The following is a 21,921-nucleotide window of genomic DNA, read 5'->3' on the forward strand; positions in this document are numbered from 1 at the left end:
AGTAACTAAAAATAGCTTTACTTAAGCTTTCGAGGAGAACCTTTGGGGGTGGGGGGTTATTGTTATAATTCAGTTTTGTTCGTTCATCAATACATATGTGTTATTTATAGGGAATGCTTATACATGAAGAAAAAAAGAAACAAAAAGGAAAAGTATTTTTGAGTCCCCAGTCAGGTTTGTATGTCTTAATTTCAATTCAGAACTTCTGTGTAAAAGCATGCATTTTTAACTTGCTTTCTCCATCAGTCCTAACGGGAACTCTGCCCAATTTGCTGAACGCAGCAGTAGTCTGGACAGGTTGCTAGATAATTCTGAAGTGAAAACAGTTTTTTTTTTTTTTTTTCAAGCTGGAAATGTGCATTTTTTCTCAGTTGTGTTTCGGGAGAAGAACACATAAGGCATGTTAATTCTGTCAGCCATTTGTTCTTTATTTAACTCTGATAGATTTATTTTGCAGAAGGATATGGTGTTTTTATCAATCTTTCTCTTCTCTCCCTCTGTTTTGGCATACATGGGGTTCTGTGTTTCTCTTCAGGGACGACATGTGGAGCACTTTCTTGTGAGGCTTCCTCAGAGTAATCGTCTAGAATTCCATATGATCAGCTAACTTAGGAGAGACTATGAAAGCACATCCTTTGTCTGAGCTGCCAAAATGCAAGAAAGTTAAAATTACACTTACAAGTAGCAGTCAGATGATGACATAAAGGCCTTTATGTACTCTCTCTGGATCAGAGATGTTTTGTGCATTGTGTTAGATGCATGGTTGCTGCTGCAGCTTCCTTACAGTAATTTCACACACTTAACTTATTAACTGGTACAATGAAGATTTTAAAAGCAACTGCTTTTTTTTTTTTTTTAACTTGAGTTTTGAATGCGACTGCAAACCATTTAGCAGCTTGTTTGTTTTCTTTTTCCAGGAAATATATATAAGTCTCTTCTGGGGCACCTGAAGGGGGATTTGAGTAGTATTCACAAACTTCTGAAGACTAAACTGCTATTAAGTACCTCATTAGAGTCTCAGTTTTTTGTGGGGTGGGGATAGTACTTCCTGTTTGAATTGCAAGACTCTTTCAAATCTAAGTTTGGGGATTTAAAGCACAAAGCAGTTTGACATTAGGTGTTTAGTTGGAAAAAAAAAGTCTTCCTTGTTTCTATTTTAGTATTTCCTACTGTTCTCCAGGAGCTGATGTTATAAAGTTGATCTGTGTGTGATTTCTTTGTAGTTTGACTTAACGGTATTTTCCTCCTGTCTGGTTGTTTCATTTGCTTTATGTCTGTTTTTTTTTTTTTAATATTATTTGAAACCTTTAAACCTTTAAAGTGTGATGCTTTTTTTTCCCCCCCAATCTCAGGCAGCCTTTCCAATAAATATATGACTCAGGGAAAAGCCTCACAGAAGAGGACCCAACAAGAATCATGAGGGATATGAAGCACTGTTAAATTGCAATACAGGCCCTTCATTCACTTAAAAACTTACTTTGGCTAAAGCATCTGGATTCACAGGACAGCAGCATAAACAATCTTCAACTTAAAATACCCATATCTCTTTAAATTTAATACAAATTGCTAGTAAAAGAAACTGGATTTTAATATGGTCTCATACCATGGACCCCTGCTCTTAAATAGGTTGTTTTTAAGCATTTTAACAGAAAGCCACCACATTTTGTATTTGTTTACTAGGTAAATCATATAGATAAGGGCAAGTACTAAAAATGGACCAAGGTTTTGTCATTCAGCCTGACCATTTTAAAATGCACTAAAATTGTGTGCAAGCCAAATATGTATTTTCTTCAAAAACTAATTTTTGAAAGAGCAAATATTTATAAATGTTGATTGTTTACTGAATCCTTGTGTAAAATTGTATGAAATGTTTGTAGACTGCTACAGCTGTGTTTGCAAACAGGTTTTCGTGGTGTTTTCTTTTCCCCCATGTACAGAACTGAAAACATGGACACTAGGAAACATATGTAAAAGTCTCTGCAAATAAGCAGTGCCATTAAGGTTTTTGTTTTGTTTTTTCTCCTTCTGTGATTTTATGGGAATTCATTTGCTGCTGTGCTTGTGTACAAGAGGGGAAAAAGAAGAAAAAAAAAAAAAACGGACTATGAAACAGGTCAGTCCTGTTTGATGCTGCTAAGAATCTTTTTCATGACCTTGGGGATACAGACATAACTGCTTTATGTAACAGAGAAATGATATATGGCAACTGGGGAAAACACGTCCATTTTCGTAAAATGTGAATGGAATCCTTGGACCAGCCAAGAATTTAAGTAGTATTATCAACTTGAGCTTTACTTGAAGTCCTTCCAGAGCTGGTAATGTACTCTCTATCTCGTTCAGGAAAGGATTAGTTATGTCATAAAGTTGAAACCACTGTTATTTATGACTTTTAAATAAATTAAAAAAAAAAAAAAGAAATTCAGACTTAAGTTTCTATATTTCTTCTTAGGTTGTAGTTTTCAGTATTCCTTTACTTAAATGTAAGATTAATGATTAACTTGTTAGAATAATCTGTTTTTTGAAATGTCATGTTTAAATCTTTTTTCCCTACCTATCTAATTTTAAACTAAAGGTGAAAGCTAGAATTTCTAAAGTGACTTCAAGAAGCTGAGATCCTATTTTGATTTGCATCCATCTGTAACTGGCTATTTATAAACTTCTAGATTGCAACTTTTCAAAAAAAAAAAAAATTTCCTTGACAAATTTTCAATCTTAGCCAGCAACAAACAATAGTTTCTTTTTTTCTGTAACTTCTGTCTTCATATAAAATTAAGCCATTTTTTCCTCTAAAAAAATGTTTTTTCTGTACTTTTTCATTCATACCCCAAAAAGTAGAAAGGCTGACATGGCTTCTGTATGGTTTTAGTACTCTGTTGAGACTCCATTTTTTGCTGATGGGAATTACCTGTATAAACCTTCAAGAGACTAAGGCACAATCTCACAAATAGAAGGTATTTTTAAAATGAAATAAATAATATTTATACATACTCACCCTCTTCCCGTTGTGATATTTTGTAGTTTAACAGTAAAACTTAAAAAATGTGAGATTCTAAACTCACATCCAATTGCAAACTGTTCCGTAGATTACCAGTCTTGTCACTTTGAAGCTGCTGCTTCCTTACACGACTACTAAGTCTGTATACTTACCAATGGCACAGCCCTAGAATAAAACCTCTAAAGTTGGGCTGCACAGTACAGGCATTACACAAATGACTAGTAAATGTCTTTGCCTAAACTATAGTTAAAGAGCACAGTCATAACTTACTAACACAATGATGCATTACAGAGAATAAACACAGATGATGAGGCTGTTGATGATGATGAGCATATCTACTGGATTTGTATGTTGTAAAATTTAGTGAAGGGATTTGTAATTACCTGGACTTCAGTGAAGCATTTGACATTGTCCCCACATGCCATCCTTGTCTCTAAATGGGAGAGACGTGGATTTGGTGGATGGACCACTTGGTGGGTAAGGAATTGGTTGGGTGATCTCACTCAGAGTTGTGGTCAATTGCTCAGTGTCCACGTGGAGTTCAGGAATGAGTGGTGTTCCTCAGGGGTCGGTACTGGGACCAGCACAGTTTAACTTCGTGTCAGTGACATGGACAGTGGGATGGAGTGCACCCTCAGCAAGTTTCCTGATGACACTGAGCTGTGGGTTGCAGTCAACACACTCGAGGGAAGGGATGCCATCCAGAGGGACCTGGACAGGCCTAAGAGGTGTGCCTGTGTGAACCTCATGAAGTTCAACAAGGCCAAGTGCAAGGTCCTGCATCTGGGCTGGGGCTGTCCCAAGCACAAATACAGGCTGGGCAGCGAATGGACTGAGACCAGCCCTGCAGTCAAGGACCTGGGGGTGTTGGTTAATCAGAAGCTCAACGTGCACTTGCAGCCCAGAAAGCCAACTGCATCCTGGACTGCATCAAAAGCAGCGTGGCCAGCAGGGTGAGGGAAGGGGATTCTCCCCCCCTACTCTGCTCTCGTGAGACCCCGCCTGGAGCACTGTGTTCAGCTCTGGGACCTCCAGCACAAGAAGGACGTGGACCTGCTAGAGCAAGTCCAGAGGAGGGCCACAAGAATGATCAGAGGGCTGGAGCACCTCTCCTATGAAGACAGGCTGAGGGAGTTGGGGTTGTTCAGCCTGGAGAAGAGAAGGCTCCGGGAGACCTTACAGCGGCCTTCCAGTACCTAAAGGGGGCCTACAGGAAATCTGGGGAGGGACTCTTCATCAGGGGGTGTAGTGACAGGACAAGGAGTAATGGCTTTAAACTAAAAGACAGTAGGTTTAGACTAGATGTAAGGAAGAAATTCTTCACGCAGAGGGTGGCGAGGCACTGGCACAGGCTGCCCAGAGAAGCTGTGGATGCCCCATCCCGGGGAGTGCTCGAGGCCAGGCTGGATGGGGCTTTGGGCAGCCTGGTCTGGTGGGAGGTGTCCCTGCCCATGGCAGGGGGTTGGAACTGGATGGTCTTTAAGGCCCCTTCACACCCAAACCCTTCTATGACTGGAAATCAAAGTAAAATAAAAGTTAGGTTCTCAATAACTTTCTTTTTATCCAAGAGCCTTCTTGCCTTATTGGGAGTATATTCTCAAGAGAGTGACTTTTCACATATATAGAAAAAAAAAAAAGAGATGCACTGCATCAATAAAAAGCTTCTAAAAAAAAAAAAAAACAGCATCAAAACTCATAGTAATAAACTGAACTATTAGTTTACAGCTGAATACTAATATAGAATGTAATAAATATTAATAAACTAATAGTTTAGAAGATTTCTTCTTTACCACTTGTATGTTCAGTACCTCTGTTATATTCAGTCTCCCTAAAGACTACACAATGAACACTGTCCACTGTGCTGTTTGCTGTGATTTTTTTGTTTCAAAGTGCTGTTGTGCTCTTGACATTCTTGTTTCCACAGTTGGAAAATGTCTTGTGCTATGATTACTTAGTTATAAGTGCTGAATAAAGATGAAAGAAGAAGTTCTCTCTCAGGTATACAGCAGAGCTAACTGTCTTCCTTAAATCAGCAATTTAATCTTAGTTTAATAGTTATCTAGATACCTACCTTAATTCATAGTTCCTTTTAAAAGAAAGTGTTCAGACTACAGAGCCAGCTTTTCCAATCCAGTTGTTCTTGTGAGAGTTGCTTTATAGATGTATTTAAAACAGGTTTGTCATTCATTTAATATTTTATTTAAACATCTTTAGTACACAATACTTCCTTTTTTAAACCAATCACAGTCTTATAAGACCTGCAGAAACTGCATCAAAAATGGCCTTGCTAGTGAAGAATATACTTTTTCCTATCGTAATGAAGTTATCAATAATATTTCTTATTGTTTGCTTGAACTACTTAGATTTTAATACCGATTTTACCTTTATCTTCTTTTGGCATTGTACTGATGATAAAAAACACCTTAACAAAAGGCTGTTTTTCTAGCCTATGCTCAGTTTTATACGCTGAGATACTTCAGTCACCTTTCTGCTCAATGGTGATTGGAAGCTCCCTGGGGAAATACAAGAAGGCGAAGCAATTTATGCCCGCATGGTGGATGGTAATGGTGGGTGTGCATTTGTACACGACTTTACAGCTTGGAAGCACTCGTCTTGCTGACTGAAGCTTTGGACTAATAATGATAATAATAATAATATAAGTCCTAATAATGGACTAATATGAGCCCCCGCGCCCACAGGTGGGTGTGTTTTAGGTGAGGATGTGTGCCCGAGTTTTGTGTAGCTAAAGAAAATGCAATTTTATGGACTTGGTATCTGCTTTCGTAGTTGAGGTAGAAGTGCTGTGCCTTAGTTCTAGTGTTGGAGAGAACAGGTACAATCATGTATGAAATAATAAATAAATACACTTAAAAAAATAAGTATTTTAAAGCCATTTAAAACTTCTGAAGCTGGCGGTCGGAGCGCCAGGTGCCTGAAGGAGATGTGGTGACGAGGCACGGTGGGGCACGGTGCCTGTGTCTGGGCTTTGCACAGTGACGGTACGCAGGGCTGTCCCGGAGGCGAGAAGCCGGCAGCCGTCACGGCACCGAAAGCCACGGCTGTGTCGTCCCCGCTCTGCCGGGGCTGGCGGAGCGCCCGGGAGCTATCGCGAAACGCTGCCCTGCGCCTCCACCAAGAGCCGCTCAGCCGCCGCCCTCCCTGCTACTGCGCTCCTCCCCGGCGGGGGGATGGGAGTGCCGGGCGCCGCCTATCGCCGCCTATCGCCGCCTATCGCCGCCTATCGCCGCCAGCACCCGCCCACCGCCTCAGCGAGGCCCCGGTGGCGCAGCACGGCCGCGGAGGGCGGGGCGCCGCCGGAGGGGCGGGTCCTCCCCGCGCCCATCACAGCCCCTCGGCCAATGGGGGCGGCCGCCGTCAGGGCGCGGCGCGGCGGCCCCGTCACGGCGTGACGTCGGCGGTGCCCATGGCCGAGGGCAGCGCGGGGGGGCCATGGCCTCGTCGGTGGTGCGGGCCACGGTGCGCGCCGTCAGCAAGAGGAAGCTGCAGGCCACGCGCGCCGCCCTCACGCTGGTCAGTGCCCGGCGGCAGCCGGCGGGGCGGGGGTACGGGGCGGGAGCGGCGGGGGGCCAGCCGTTAACGGCCGGGGGGGCGAGCCGTTAACGGCCATGGGGGGGGGGGGGGGGGGGGGGGGGGGGGGGGGGTTGGGGGGAAGGGGGGCTGGGATCGGCCCGCTGCGGGCACGGCGGGCGTTGGAGGGGTTGGGGGTGGGGGGGGGGGAAGGAAGAGGTCCGTAAATTTTCTGTGCGTAGTTCATCCTTGTCTGTAATGTGCGTTGGGTAAAAGTTCCGGGCGAGCAGAGTTAACGTAGTGAGTTGTAGCAGTGACCTTGGGGCAGCAAGCTGCTGTCACGGGGTGAAGTTGTTGAGGTGCCTGTTGGCTGGCAGCGTGCGTGGGGAAGAAAGTAAACAGGCGCTGTGCGCTGCGTGGGGTAGGCTCAGCAGCCTTACGGGGGGTAAACGTCTTGGGATCAGGCATCAGGTGCAAGTAGAGCACAGGGTGGTTTGGGTTGGAAGGGACCTTAATGATCCCCTAGTCCCACCCCCCTGCCATGGGCAGGGACACCTCCCACCAGACCAGGCTGCCCAAAGCCCCATCCAGCCTGGCCTTGAGCACCTCCAGGGATGGGGCATCCACAGCTTCTCCAGGCAGCCTGTGCCAGGGCCTCACCGCCCTCATGGTAATGAGTTTCCTCCCAATATCTAGTCTAAACCTCCTGTCCTTTAGTTTGAAGCCATTGCCCTTGTCCTATCACTACACTCCCATAAGTGTATCTCACGCTCCCATAGGCTAGTCAGTACTGACAGATGGCTGGTGCCGAAGGTGGACGTCTCAGATAGAAAAAGAAGCTAAAACGTGAGACAAAATTAGGTTGCACACAAAGTCAGAAAACTTTACAATACGTGTAAGTATGTTACATGCTTCTTAGTATGTGCAGGCGTTCACTACAAATAAAAAGGAGCATTTCAAATTGATGTGCATATTTTTCTTTTTCAGACCCCATCAGCCGTGCAGAAGATAAAACAACTTCTTAAAGATAAACCTGAGCATGTAAGTGTAAACAAGGCCACCCGATAGATAGTGCTGAGGTATTAAGGAATGTGCTAAGGAATTTAGAGATGTTGGTGTCTTTTGTTTGGAGGGGAATGTGTAAGCTTGTTTATTCAGTGTCTTTTTTTTTATAAAATGCAGGAAATAACTATAATGACATTTCATTGTACAGTTACTTTTGAGATAGATAAAAGTGAAGAAAAAGATTAAGCTTCAAAGTATTTTTAAGCTATTTTTTAATTAAATTTTCTAATGTGGCATAGTCATGACTTCTGGTAGAACCAGAGATCTTCAGCTGTTAATATTAGGATGTTACCAATTAGTTTTTGTAGGAATTCTCACTGTGAAGTAAATAATTACAAAGCTAGATTAATACCTGTTGGAAAACATACAATTCTTGAGAAATTTGACATAAAATGCATTTTTCTTTATATATATGTGTATATAAAAAATATATACGTATTTTTATATATTATTTATATTTAAACATATATTGTGTATATGTATGATTTATGTCGTAATATATTATATTATAAATATTATATTTGTGTGAATATATATATAATATGTATATATATTCATATATTTTAGAGAGAGAGAGTCTTTATGTATAAATAATCACCATCTTTTTCTTCATAGGAAAAAAACACAGTTATGCTTTCTAACCGTTACAAAAACAAGCGTTAGGTTTTCTGCTTCACAGCAAGTACTATTTTAAGAAGTATATTTCTTTTCCAACTTTGGTACAAGGCCCATTGTTTCTCTTGCTTCCTGTACATCTGCACCTATCTAGACTCTTTGTTCTAACACTTTAAACCATCATGAGGAAGCCCAAAGCCCACAGCTTAGCTGGTCAGTCACCTCCTTGTTACAGATGGTGTTCCTGTTTTCCAGCATATTTTTATCTAGTAGCTCCTGCAGAGAGAGCTGTTTAGTCTGGACAGATCATACACTGTTTGTCTGAAATCCCGCTTGGTGGCGAGTGATAATGTTTTGATCCATTTTTGTCATAACATTGAATATGTGGATAGACGGCATATTTTTCCAATTTAATTATGAAGCGGTTGTGTGCTGAAAATGGAACAGCCACTTTTGAAAGATTCTTGTGCACATGTAGTTTTCTGGTTCCGTGCCACCTTACCTTAGTTTTTTACCTGCACAGATACCCTTTTGGTCAGACATAGAAGGCTGTGTTGGATAGCTGTCAGTGGTTACAAATATACCATCTGTGTTGGCTTTCAACAAGGATTAAAGCATGAAACAAATGGACGTGTTTGGTGTAAGGAAGGGATCGAGCTTTACAGGTGAATGGCAGTAGGGGTAATGAAGAAATTAAAGTAATTTCTTTCAGAACTTTGTATTGAAGTAAAAGTTTTCTGATGGTCATTAGAGGAGGAATGTAAAAATCTAGCCACTGCCCTTGGCCTGGCCTCACAGCTTCATAAATAAATTACTGTAAATAATCTTAAAATAGTGCCTGAATTAGCATCTGAATAATCTTTAACTTGAAGTCACAAAAACATGTTTAAAATTTCACCGTCTTTATGAGAGGAGGCACCTACAGGAGAGGCAATAGTTTATTGTTACTTCTATTGTACTTCAAGACTTTTTTTAAAAATGATTTAGAGCTTGGTCCACAGTTGTAATCATCTGATACTTATCCTTACCTTAGTAGTCAATTTTGTAAAAGGGAAAAAGTGTTACCTCTTAGTCTATAATACTAACGCACTTCTGGTTTAGCACTGCCTTTGGGGTAATGGAGGACAGATATCAGCATTTTGTGTTCTATGTTTTATCTCGGTACTGCAGAACAGGCTTAAGAATGACTTTTTTCTATGTTTCTGGGTTGTGTTTTTTTCAGGTAGGTGTGAAAGTAGGTGTTCGTACAAGAGGATGCAATGGACTCTCTTACACATTAGAATATACAAAGTCTAAAGGAGACTCTGATGAAGAAGTAGTTCAAGATGGTGAGTTTCTGATGCAGTACAGCAAACTTGTGTGGTGATGGGGGAGAAGAACCTAATTACAGATTTGAAGGGACAGGTTAGAAATTCCTTGAAGTAGCAAGTTACAGCAAGAGGTTCTAGCTTTCCGATGCTGGGATTACTGTTGCATTGTTTTCTGTGTTGAAGTTACCGTTAAAATCTGCAGCTTTGCAGTCTCTGGTTCAGAGACTACTGCGTAAGTCATATAGCCTGTCACTCACGTCTTTGGAGGTGGCTGACTGCAGATATTTAGAGAAAATACAGAACCATGAGTGTATAAAGGGATTCTTTATCAGCATGCCTAAAGCAAGGCTTGGCAAAATAAAGATTTTATTTGCAAAAAGATTTAGCAGCTATTTTCTCTGATTAGTCTTATGCTTCATTGATAGGTAATTTGTTTTTAACCTGTTTATGCTTTTGATCTTTGAAATGTTTTGTAACAACACTTCTACAATTTGAATTAAGCATTTTTTAATTTTTTTTCATATGCTGGTGTTTAAGCTTGATTCCTGATAATTTCATTGTGTGTCCCATCACAGGTCTGTTGCTAAAGTACTGAAACTTCCATTAATTTTTTCCATGTTTATAAGAATTTCTTTTTGGTCTTCCCGTCAAATATGGATTTTTTTAATTTTTTTATTTTTTTACAGAAGCATAATAATTCTCCTTTTATAAAAGTTCCTAAAATATTTATTTTGTGTTCGGAGTTTTTGCTTTGTTTTGTTTTTAAGCTTTATTGAACTCTCTTGTATTTGCATTTGGGATAATTACGTTTAATCTAACAGAGAAGTAGGAGATTAGAATAAGAATGCAGTATCACAGTTACTTTCTTTTAAAAGGTATGCTGCTAGGCAGAGCCCATTCTTCCAGCTGTCTTGGAAATATCTATGACCAACCCATACATTTTATTATTTTAAAAAAAAGAAGTAGTCGGGGCTTCAGCAAATGATTAGTTTGAACTGGAACGCATGAGATTGAGAGTGCCACACAGTTCTGCAAATGCCTCTTGATTTCAAACTTAGCTTGCTTCTGGTATTACGTCTTCTGCTTGACTTAGAGAGCTGCTCTGACTTTATAGGGATGAAAACGCATTTTTCAGAATGTATTTCCTGATTTCAATCTTGAGGAGGGTAAAAGCAGTTTCCCTGAGTCAAGACAGAGACCTGCAACTCCAAAGCCAAACAGCATTTTGGATGTGTCTGTGCAGTTTTCTTTGGCTAGACTTTTATCCATTGGAGGCAGACTTCCACTGAAGGCTTTGACTTTTATATAGCTCTATACTCTGTGAGCTGGTGGCTTTGGATACCAGCCCAAATTTTCTGGCATTTAGGTAGCAAGTGGCTGCTTCATGGATCAAGTCCATAAACTCTTTCATTAGATATAGCCCTCCCCGAAAATGTATTTGGGGCAAATTCAACTCAGTTGCCCCCAGGCTTGTGTTGTTAGCAATATGTTTTGTATTTTGACCGTGATAGAACGGCTTTCCATCAATCTCTCGTATAACTTAACCAGTTCTTGTTGCTGTTTACTGATGCAACTTTAAATTTTTCTTTTTGTTATTCCCTAGTCTGTAGATAGCTAAGGCAATTCACTCATGTCTTTGTATTGGACTTGGAGATTTAAAGTTCAGTATCTTTGCAGGCTGATACTTTGCGTGCTTTAGAAAAGTGATCCCTTTCTGATTCCTAAGATGAACTACTAATTCTTAGTCCTTAAAAGTTACTATATCTTTGAAAGGCCACACATTTGGCTTGGTATAGGATTCAATACTGCTAATAGTTCATGTAGACCTAATAATTTTGGTAGAACAAAGGACATTCCCATGTGAGAGAAGAACTTTTTTTGACCTCTTGTTGGTCAGATGTTGTCAGACTTGTAAGAATGGTAGGAAATGGGTTAACAACTATAATGCATGAGAAGTATCAAAGCTGATATTCGTTCCCAAATTCTACAACTTATTTCCCTGGTTATTGTGTTTCTAATTCCAAACAAAAAAATGTATGCATTCACATATACATACAAATAACAGTGCTAGGCTGTTATTAGAGTGTTATAGTAGGGTAAAAAATAAAATCAAAGTGTTTCAAGTTGGTCAAGGGAAAACATGTTTTAATGATAGTCTTGAAATTTTGCTTCCATTTTTATCAAGGTTGAAACAGAAAGTTTATCCAGTTCTATTCTAGTTGAAACAGAATTTCAAGGTAAGTGATGAATGATTTTGCTGTATGTAAATGTTTTTTCTTTGTCTTCAAGGGGTTAGAGTGTTTATTGAGAAGAAAGCACAGCTGACGCTTCTAGGAACTGAAATGGACTATGTAGAAGACAAACTGTCCAGTGAATTTGTCTTCAATAACCCAAACATCAAAGGAACATGTGGCTGTGGAGAAAGCTTTAACATCTGAAACTTAGGACTAATTTTTTGACTTTGAACACCACGAAACACTTGCTGTTTTTCTTTCAGAAGCAAATGAATTTTCTTCAGGTTCTTAAGCTGTGTCAAGTGTGGATGCCATTAAGGAAAATAAAGCATGTTGAAATTCTAAATTGTGTGTTATATTCCAGCACTGGTATAGTCATGCTGTTTTTGTGATGAGTTGGGATCCAAAAGGTAAGAACAGTAAGTGCTATAGCAACATCTCTGTACTCTCACATGCCAAGGAAATAAACCTCACTGTTCCTTTCCTTTGCCATTTTCTTTGTCCAGTGTACTCACAATTCCCCATCCAAAACCCATGCAATTATCAGAAATATATTCTGATTTGATTTGGGGGGGAAGGAGATAACGAAAACCAACATTTATAGGTGTTTGTTTATATACACCGATCTATGGTCTTCAGCTTCAAAGTTCACGGATTATGTAGATGCTTACTTTATGTTCTTAGATTTCTGATGGTTTCATGTTTTTTATGTGTAGGTTTTCTGGTATCCTATTTTCCTGTAAATCCAAGGAAGTCCGAAAAGAAGTTAATGTATTAATGTAGTAGGCTGTTAGAGCACTGTTTGTAGAAATACTTCAAAATATGCTAATCCAATTTTAATCCTGCTCCTTGCCTTGTTGAAGGCAGAGCTTATGTTGTTTGTGTTTCAACAACTTGAAACACGTTCAGGCAATGGAGTGCTAAAGCAGGAGTAAAGCAGGTCTTGTTTCTCACATTTCTGCTGTTTGTCCTCATCCTTCTTGACTTAAATTGCAAAGTTGATAACACTGCTCAGAATTCAGATTTCCAGTGGTCACGGAACATGTATATGCTCTCATATGCTGTCTGTGCACCAAAGCTATATGCATGGGGTTTCTTGAGAGGAAAAAAAAAAAGTACTTTTTTCTTTTTGTAGACATGTGTGCTACTAATCTTGTTAGAATTTGAATTCTCTGTAATGACTGTGTAGGTACTAGGATTCTTCCCTTACAAAACTTTACGGTAACTTCTATTTAATTCCCATGTTGAGGTCAATTTACTAACAGGAAATGTTTGTGATTTAAAAACAAAAAACTTGTATTTAATAATTGTTTAAAAATAATCTAGTCAGTAATTAAAACAATTATACTTACAGGATGCTATTTTTTCTTTGGGATTAATGTACTTTCTTTTAATCAGATTATTCCTTTTTTAAGACAGTGTTTTTCAAGCTGATTGTCTTCAGTACTTCTTCTACTGGAGCTCAGGCAGAAGTGTAAATGTTTCTCCAGACCTTCCCAAAGGTGGTAGGAAAAAAAGTACTGTTCCATTCTAATGTATCTCTAATTTCCCTGATTGTCCAAAGAGGACACTGTGCAGCTGAGCTACTTAGTTGCGTAGAAGAGAGATGGTAACTTGTCTGCCTGGGAAACTGACCTGAGCAGTTAGTCAAAAGGCTGGAAATCGGAAGCAGAGGACAAGAGGAGTAAGGCTCTTAGAGTCATACCATGTGCCTGTGAACAACTTTACAGCAGCAATGTGCTGAAGTTGTGGGATTGCAGCTGGGTAGATCCAGTTTGAGAAAAGTTGTACAGAGAAAAATAAAAATGAAAAATTCTCAAGATGTACTGCGTAAGAAAAGAAGGCCAGGATTTCCACAGCTATAGTTAATATTAAGTACTTGAATTTTAGTTGTATACTGTATCACCTTTTGATGCAAAAACACTTTTCCCTGCAGTGGTCAACTATTGTACACAGTTACTTTATTTTATACAGTAATTCAGGAATAACTGGTAGTACACTGGTTAGCTGAATTTATAGTGCTGTTTGTCCTTTGGTCTTGCCAAACAAAAATCCAGTTAATGTGATACAGCTGAATTAGTATGTCTAAAACTCTGAGTTAAGGGCATCTCTTCAGATTACATTTCTATGCTTCTTGCTAGGGGATAAGACTATGAATGTAGTAGCACTGGTGTTTCCTAAGAATGCTGTTATTTACTCAGCTTGTTTCAGTGTGCATTTGTTTTGTTTTGGGAGGGAGGGGTTTTTTTTTTGTTAGTAGTTAAATATTTTTTTTGGACCTGTGGTGCTCACAGCAATCCTTTTCATGTGTTTTGTGTATATGCCTTGAATGAGAGTTTGCACTTCCATACACCCATGAAATAATCCTCTGAGAATGATCAATTTACTGACACTTAACGCACAGTGTGTTAAAGTAAGCTTCTGTAAAGTGCTATTAACAGTTATATAGGAACATGGTTTTGTCAGTTGATACATTATAATTTTGTGCAATACTGTATGTAGAGTTCTCAGTTATAACAATAAATACTGCCTGTTCGTAAACATGAAAGATTCTGATCTTGAAATTCTGTTAAGAGTAACAAAGGAGGATGGGGCAGAGGGGGTGGAAGGGAATTATGTTTGTGTGCCTTTAAAAACTAGATACAATGCTACTGTTACCTGAATTAATAACTCTTAGAAATACTACCAAATTTTGGAGAAAATGCTAGAGATTACTGATACATGCTCTTTGTCTGTATTGACTGGCCATACAGCAAGCAGTTTGTCCTGCTCTATTTTTATTACCACTTGCAAAATATGCTGCTTTGACAAGGAAAGCTAAAATGCAAATATTTAGCACAGTTCCACATGCATTTGCGTTTGAGCAGCATTTGAATTGTAATTTTTTAAGTAGCTGTCATGTTTCTTAAAGAGAGATACAGTAAGGGAAGTCTGTCTGCTGACTTGAAGCTAGCTCTTTGCCCTCATCTCTTACAGCCCCTTTCAGTGGGTCATTTCTTAACCTGTGTGCATCTTAACTGGTAGCAGAGCTCCACAAGATCCTCAAACTGTGGAACCCGCTTTCCTAGACGAGGCCTGTCTAGCTTTTCCATGAACTCAACCCAGATTCCTAGTTCGTGGGAACGCATACCTGCTGCCACAGGATGGCAGCAAGCTTACAGTCCACTCATTTCAAAATGAGAACCGCCTCTGCCTTGATTCTCACGTTCTGTTTCCTGTTTTATTTCATGAATACCAGAGTGCTCTTGCTTATACTGTTCGAAACTGTTGTGTTGTTTGCCCTTTTATTCTGTTCTGTGCTTTCTGCCTCTTTCTGAAGGATGGCAGATGGCTACAGAAATGCAGAATGCCACATCACTGTAAGACCTCCTGATGGGAAGAGTAACAAAGTGCAAAGCGTAGCTTGCTTGCCAGCTTTTGCTATTAAAACATTGGATTTTTCACTGTTCCGCTTACTAGTAGTGTGATAATGTACTTCATTTATGTTGTATCTAACTCTGAATTACTGCAAATGAATGCTCTCATCCCCTACACCGTACTCATCTGGGTTTTTACTGACTGCATAGTGATTTTACTACATTTTAGTGAAGAATTCCTTCCATAGCTTACTGAAACTAAATCTAGATAGCGGGAATAAGTTCCCCTTAACTGGCTAGTGAAATGAGAGAGCCTCTGAAACTTGAAATGGAATAGTAGAATTCATTTCACAGAGATTTCCAGCCAGCCACTTCCTTTTTCATCCATAGTCTGTAATTTGTTCATGGTGAGTCATTCACGCAGACCTTTCATTCCTAAGCACAGTATTCCTTCTGATTCAATGCTAAATAGTTGTATGGGGTAGCAAAACTGTATTTAAATTAGATTGTTTTGCTGTTAATTACACTCTTTCCTTCTTTGCGCTTGTTTCACATCAGAAGCTTAAATACAAGCAAGTATTCAAATAAGGAGAAAAGGCAAGATTAATGTGGTGGGATGTTACGAAGAACACAGGTAGTAGGGAATGGGAAATAGTCCCTCCTGTCAACCTCCATTTTCACAAGAAATTTACAGTGTGTGATCCTCCTGTTTGCAAATTAGATTTGGTTTAAGTGTATAGTAAAAATTGGTTCTCTAGTGAATATCTAACGAATATTCCACCCTCCACAAAAATAAATAAATAAATAGAAAATCCAGTACTTGGGTGTAAATAGTGATAATGTAAATCTGATGTTTGGAAGCTTTGTTTAGAAATCATACTGCTTCTCCCTGAGATATATCTTCTGAATTTCTGCCTTTACTATTCAAGCTATGAACTAAGATTCAAGCAGATTAGTGAAACAAGTGCTTGAATCTAAGCTAGTGAAGCTGAGTTTATGTTAACATGTTGCATTGTGCATTTCAATGCTTTAAGAGAGGAACCTATTTTCTTTTGCTGAAATACGGAAAAACCATAGTGCAGTGATAGCTATAGTGAGTGTATGTTACTTAAACTACCCTATTAAGATGAGCTAGAGATCACATGCCTATGTCCTAGGAAGCCTCAACTACTTGCCGCAAGGTTATTGTCAGTTGCCTCCCACAATATTCTTTTCATGAAGAATCTGTTTTCTACAATTAACTTAGAATTTCAGAATGCTCATGCAATCCACAAATCCAAAGGCTGTTAGACATTTAACAAGGATCTTCACCGTTCTCATCTTACAGGCATTGCCCGTAACAGAACTGTGGAGCAGTTATGCTGGACTCGGAACAACTGTCATGAATTCCAGGTTTGGGTCCTTACAAAGAAAGCTATTCACATTTAATCTGTGTATGTGCCATCCTTTGTCTTAATGAAATCAGTGCAGCCAGGGCTGTCGCAAAGCTGGTTAGAACAGCCTCGTGTTATAATTAGGCCCATGTGCCTCAATAAAGAGGTTTTGCATGCACGCAATTCTAAAAACAGAACCCTTGGTTCATTATTAATTTGAAAAATATTTCCTGGAAAATAGTACTCCGGTGGGAATCTGCCCGAGCTGAGTTTTGAACAGAGAATGTTTTGGTGCATTGCAAAGGCAGTGGCTTTTTTTCTGTCTGCTGACACCTCCGGCCCTGCTAGCTCAAGAAACCTGCCTGCATAGTCACCTGCTGCCTGAAGAAAGCCTGCCACAGCTCACGGCACTTCTCACTCCCCAAAGCGGCCTTTGGGGCAGGAGGTGGGAGGAGAGTGAAAGCAGGCAGGAAAGAGAATTTTTTCACCCCAGGTAAAATATTTAGTAAAATTTAGCCAAATAAAAATTAAACACCACCAGCAGGTCAAGGCCCCACTGGTAGCGTCCATCTTCCCCCAGCCGCCATCTTCCCCCAGCCGCCATCTTCCCCCAGCCGCCATCTTCTCCCCCCGCCCCCGGCAGTGCCTCAGCACTCCCTGGCGCTCCCTGCTCTGAGCCTCTCTGAGGGCCAAGGGAGGCCAAGCTGTGGCCTCCATGGTGGATCCCCAGCAGGCCAAAGGGTGAGGCCCCCTCGGGTGTTTTGGCACTGGCAATCATCTCGCAAGGAAATGGAGAAATCCTGCCATTTTAGAGAGGGTTTTATACACTGGTGGGCAAAGTACTGTGATGCTGTGGTGGCTGTACCCTGCTGGGCAGCTGAACTCTACCACAACCGCTCTCCGCTCTCTCACTCCCCTCCCTTAGAAGAGGGGGGAGAAAAAAGTGTGCTGCAAAGAAAAAAGCTTACGGGTTGAGTTAAGGATAATTTAATTAAAGGGAAAAGGAAGAGAAAAAAAAAAAAAAAGAAAAAAAGGCAATGTCATGAATAAGCACAGAGAAAGAGAGAGAGGAAAAAAAATTTACTCTCTAATTCCCATCAATAAGCAATGTTTGGCCATGTCCTGGCACGCAGGGCCTCAATATGCATAGCGGTTGTTTGGGTGAACAGATGTCTTCATAATGAGAGCTTCCACCGCCCCCTCCGCCTTTTCCTTTCCCACCCGTTATTGCTGAGTGTGACATCACGTGGCACGCAATATCCCTTTGGCTGGTTCAGGTCAGCTGCCCTGGTGATGTCCCTTCCTCCCCTCTTGCCCACCCCCAGCCTGCTGGCTCTGGGGAGCAGTCCTGATGCTGTGCCAGCACTGCTCAGCAGCAGACACAACACTGGGGTGATACCAGTGCTGTCCTAGCTGCAAGTGCAGCGCCCAGCGCTGTATGGGCTGCTGCAGGGAAAGTTAACATCCCAGCCAGACCCAGTACAGATGCATAATACAGAAATACCACTGTTAATTCACAGGATGCTGAGAAATGTGGAATTGAGTCCTTTTTGGGCATTTGTATTTTTCCTATTAAACTTTTCCCCTTTTAAACCTATCATTTTCACGTATTTTAATTAAAACGTCTTTCATTTTTTTCAGCAGAGTGAGGCCACAATGGATCAAACTGGGAATGATATAGTGCCAGAAGATCCAGAGCAGAAGAAACAGTCTTTCTCTTTTGGTTGTAAAGTAAGAACTGTAACAGTATAAAACCCATTTGTAGGCTTTCTGTGTCTACTTCCTTATATCTTCAGTGTTGGTGGGGTTTGTTTTGTTTTGTTTTTCCAAAAACAATTGCCTAGGTACCTCTACAGTACCAAATTAGTATTTGTTCAAAATGCTCTTTGGTATGTATAGTGGAACTGTCAGAGTGAGGAGATATGCCAGGCTTTAATGGAAAGATGCCTAGCAAGAAAATACAGAGGAACTTTTTTAAGAGTCACAAATATATTTGCATTTAATTTTTGTAGCAGAAAAAAGAATTGGTACCAGAATTTGTAGCAGTTTATCATTTCAAGTTCAGTATTTATAAGCATAGTATTTCAATTACTATCATTTGCTCCTATTCTGAAAATATATATTTGTCTTATGTTCATGCAGTAAATCAACAAGATCATTTTGTTTGTTTCTCGTTGTTCTATATATATCAGAACATCAGTAAGTGCCAGATATCAGATTCCACTTTGTCTTTTAGATTATGTGTCCCTTAATACTCAGTTATCTTAATGGAAGCAGCTCACTTGATTTCTTCTGTAAACGTTGAGTGCTATTTGAATAAAACGGAAGGACATTGTAATCTCAACAGCAGGCATTCTGTCTGAAGTAGTTTTTATTCTAAGCAATGCTAACTACATCTGCACAGAAATTGTCAGTTTCTATGAGTTTTCAGTAAAATAAAATAACTTTTAATGCATAATATTTGGATCCAGTACATAATAGTATATGACAGCAAATAAACAGCACATTCTTTTCCTGATTTGGTGCATCATCTTAGTAGCTTCCTGGTAAGAGATTCGCTGGCACTGAGTGTGGGACATAGGCTAAGTAGAGGGATACAAAATGTTACAGCTTCTCTACATTCATTTTCTCACTTTTAGTGATCTGTTTTATACACATAGCCTGTGTAGTGAAATGCATTTTTCAGGTCAAACGACATTTTAAAAGTAGTTTTGGACAATTTTGTTAATCAAGGCATGAAGTAGAAAAATTAGAGATGAGTTTTCATGGAGCTGTTGTCATCTACAGTCTGTTATAAACATTATAAAAGAAACATCTATACATATTGATATAAATCAATCCAAAGGGAACTGTCATCATTGTGGAGTATTGGGAACACAGCTCATTATATCTTACATCATCATTTTGCTTTTATCTTCATCTCTAGCCCTTGAATACTGTTTTATCTTATGTTTGTTATGCAAGATTTTTGTGGCAAGCATGATCTGTTTGCATGGTATGAAGATTAATGTCTACCAAACCATGATTTTTATCAAAACGTATATTCTTTTAAAGAATGAAAGTAATAACAAAATATTAACAAAATAAAACTTCTTAGTCATCCACAGAATTTATCTTCATAGCCATTAATGAGAAAAAAATCCTTTTTTTTTTTTTTCAGGTGTCAGAATTGTTGTTATCCCTCAGAAATATTAAAAATGAGCAGGAAAAGTACCGATGGCTTTTGGAACAAAGGCACATCTCTCTCTTTCATACCATACAGTCAGCTGTAAGATCTAATAACTGGGATGCTGCAGCACATAACAAATGCAGTTTTCTTTGTCGTGATTTTGTTAGTAGCATTTATTCACAAATAGATTTTGTAAAGAAAAATGCTGACTCACCAAGAACAGAAATGACAATCCCAGGCAGTTTTATATCTGAAGATGTCAAACAGCTGCTTAAATCAAAGCCAAAAATATCTGTTGCTGGAGGACACAAAAAATATGATGTTTGTGGCCCACTGCAAAAACTTATTTTACCTTACGTGTTTCTGATCAAAAGTTGCCTTCCAATGCCAGTTTCTTTGATCCAAGACAAATGTTTCAGCGGGGAGATATTATGCAAGATACAATATTTCAGGAAAGAGAAAAAGCTCCAGCCAGCATTTGAGACTTCTGCCATTTCAAAATTACACAGTTCTGAAGGTGAGTAGTCTCTACTGATATTTATTTATGTGTGGCTCCAAATAGCACAAATGGGATTAGCTAGAAACAACAGGGGAAAAAAAAAAAAAAAGTAAAAATAAAAAGGAAAATAACTGAGACTGAATTCTGAGATAGACCTCCTGAATATTCGAACTCAGGTATTAAATTCTGAACTGATTTCCAAATAATGGAAGCGTGAATATATGGGACATGGAAAGAATGTTTGTCAAAGCAAAAGCAGGCAAGCAGTCTGCAGTATTTATTTACACCAAACTTTTATTTTTCCAGACAAGTCTATAACAAATATTAAAAAGTTCTACAAAATCATGACAGGCTTTTGGGAATTCTCTCCAGTTGAGGCCCTTGTGCACTTTTGAGAATTCTGTCAGTGTTGTACACAGAGGCAGTTAATCCTTACAAGCTTTTTAGTTGCTCCTGACATTGAATTCAGTGGGAATCTTGGCTTGGATTTTTGTGAGAGTTGGGTTCATGTAAACAATTTTCACATTTAAACAAAGCAGTAGATTCTCCTAATCAACAGCTTCAATAGCTCTTGAACGATTTATTATTATTATCATTATTACTATTATTTTAACTGTACATCTGCTCTGAAGCATATTACCAGGCTTTTTTATGGATCTGCTACACCTAACAACTTGCAGACGCTGTGACCATTCTGCCTGGAGAGTCCACCACACCAGAGTATCTTTTTGCTACCACTCAAGCAGCAGAGTGCAAAATCTGTGCCAAAGCAACATTGTCCATATTCCTACCCCCACACACACTGGACCTGAGGACTGCCATAGCATCCACTTTTTCTTTGCAGACCTCAAGAAGCAGACAAGTGTTCAAGCTGCTAGTTTAAACTGGTTCTCATGCTTATCAGCCAAGGTCCCTCATAGGCCAACAGTGAAAAAAATATGCCTAGATGGCCAAGGACATTTTAATATGGAAACAGGATAAAACTAGGTGAATTGAGATCTGTTTTTTTACTTCAAATAACAGGTGCAACATAGGTGGCATCAGTACCCATATGTCTTCCCTGATTTGTCAGCAACTCACATCTGTGAGAGCGTGCAGCTGCTAAGTGTTGACATCTAGTCATTTTTTGGCCTAGTGAATGTGACTGGGGTGACATGAGTGCCAAGCAGTGAGGATATGTGAAGTATTTTTCCTCCTGACGTGGTAATCAGGAAGAATCTCTCCACACATCCAAATGGAAGCAGTACTAGCTTTATGTGTTTCATTTTGTTTTGATTTCAAAACAACAACAATAACAAACAATATAGGCATTTATCGGTGTGTATACCTCACTGCAGATCTGGGTCCTGAACTTTAGTTTAGATTATAGCATACAGAGGTCAGTGTTCTGCCTTGTTACGGTGTATTTCTAATTATTTGAGAGGAAAGGTTGTTGTTACATATATAGTAACATAATACATACCTTATTGCCAGTGTCAGAAATACCATATGTGATCTTCCATAATCTGAGGGGACTGCAGTGGAAATTGTATAAAGGCATGGCGAAGAGGAAGGAGCCTTTCCAAATATTTTGGAGAGAAGCAAATTACAGAACTTTCACAATATTAGAGGAAAAACCTGAGAAGACAGACTACATCCTCCCTTTGATTTTTAAGGATTCAATAATTTTCTCAGTTTATCCTGCGTATCCTGTTCTACGCTTTGAATTTAAGTGGAAATGACTGCAGTTCACCAGAAAAGGAAATAAAGCTGCAAGTACCTTAGGCAATTAAAAAGC

At 39.6% G+C, this 21,921-nt stretch overlaps 2 protein-coding genes and 1 long non-coding RNA gene across 11 annotated transcripts in view; all 3 read left to right on the forward strand.

The window, feature by feature from the left end:
- Nucleotides 1-2,987, forward strand: part of TUT7 (terminal uridylyl transferase 7) — a 35,725-nt gene extending 32,738 nt beyond the window's left edge. For 3 of the 6 annotated variants that reach the window (XM_048080521.2, XM_048080522.2, XM_013195821.3), the window contains exon 28: nucleotides 111-2,987. In XM_048080521.2, coding sequence (XP_047936478.2) covers nucleotides 111-305 — 195 coding nt within the window. In that variant the 3' untranslated portion in view covers nucleotides 306-2,987. The remainder of the gene's footprint in view (nucleotides 1-110) is intronic. The other 3 variants (XM_048080525.2, XM_048080523.2, XM_048080524.2) reach the window with 3 other exon arrangements.
- Nucleotides 2,988-6,356: 3,369 nt separating this feature from the next.
- Nucleotides 6,357-12,093, forward strand: ISCA1 (iron-sulfur cluster assembly 1). The gene is made up of 4 exons (XM_066988437.1): nucleotides 6,357-6,526; nucleotides 7,511-7,564; nucleotides 9,426-9,531; nucleotides 11,803-12,093. Exons 1-4 carry the CDS (start codon nucleotides 6,446-6,448, stop codon nucleotides 11,949-11,951), a joined length of 390 nt encoding a protein of 129 aa, XP_066844538.1. The 5' UTR covers nucleotides 6,357-6,445; the 3' UTR covers nucleotides 11,952-12,093.
- A 4,986-nt stretch (nucleotides 12,094-17,079) lies between these two features.
- LOC106045362 (uncharacterized) lies at nucleotides 17,080-21,919 on the forward strand. Of its 4 annotated transcripts, none has more exons than XR_010827802.1 (4): nucleotides 17,080-17,217; nucleotides 18,118-18,207; nucleotides 19,637-20,162; nucleotides 21,618-21,919. It is a non-coding gene; the product is annotated as an uncharacterized lncRNA (long non-coding RNA). The 4 variants fall into 4 exon arrangements; XR_010827803.1 differs by lacking the exon at nucleotides 17,080-17,217 and adding an exon at nucleotides 17,365-17,753 and having other exon boundaries at nucleotides 18,121-18,207; XR_010827801.1 differs by lacking the exon at nucleotides 17,080-17,217 and adding an exon at nucleotides 17,366-17,753 and having other exon boundaries at nucleotides 21,618-21,918.
- The last annotated feature ends 2 nt before the right edge of the window (nucleotides 21,920-21,921 follow it).

Source organism: Anser cygnoides, chromosome Z (assembly GCF_040182565.1).
Source record: "Anser cygnoides isolate HZ-2024a breed goose chromosome Z, Taihu_goose_T2T_genome, whole genome shotgun sequence".
In the NCBI taxonomy this organism is placed as follows: domain Eukaryota; kingdom Metazoa; phylum Chordata; class Aves; order Anseriformes; family Anatidae; genus Anser; species Anser cygnoides.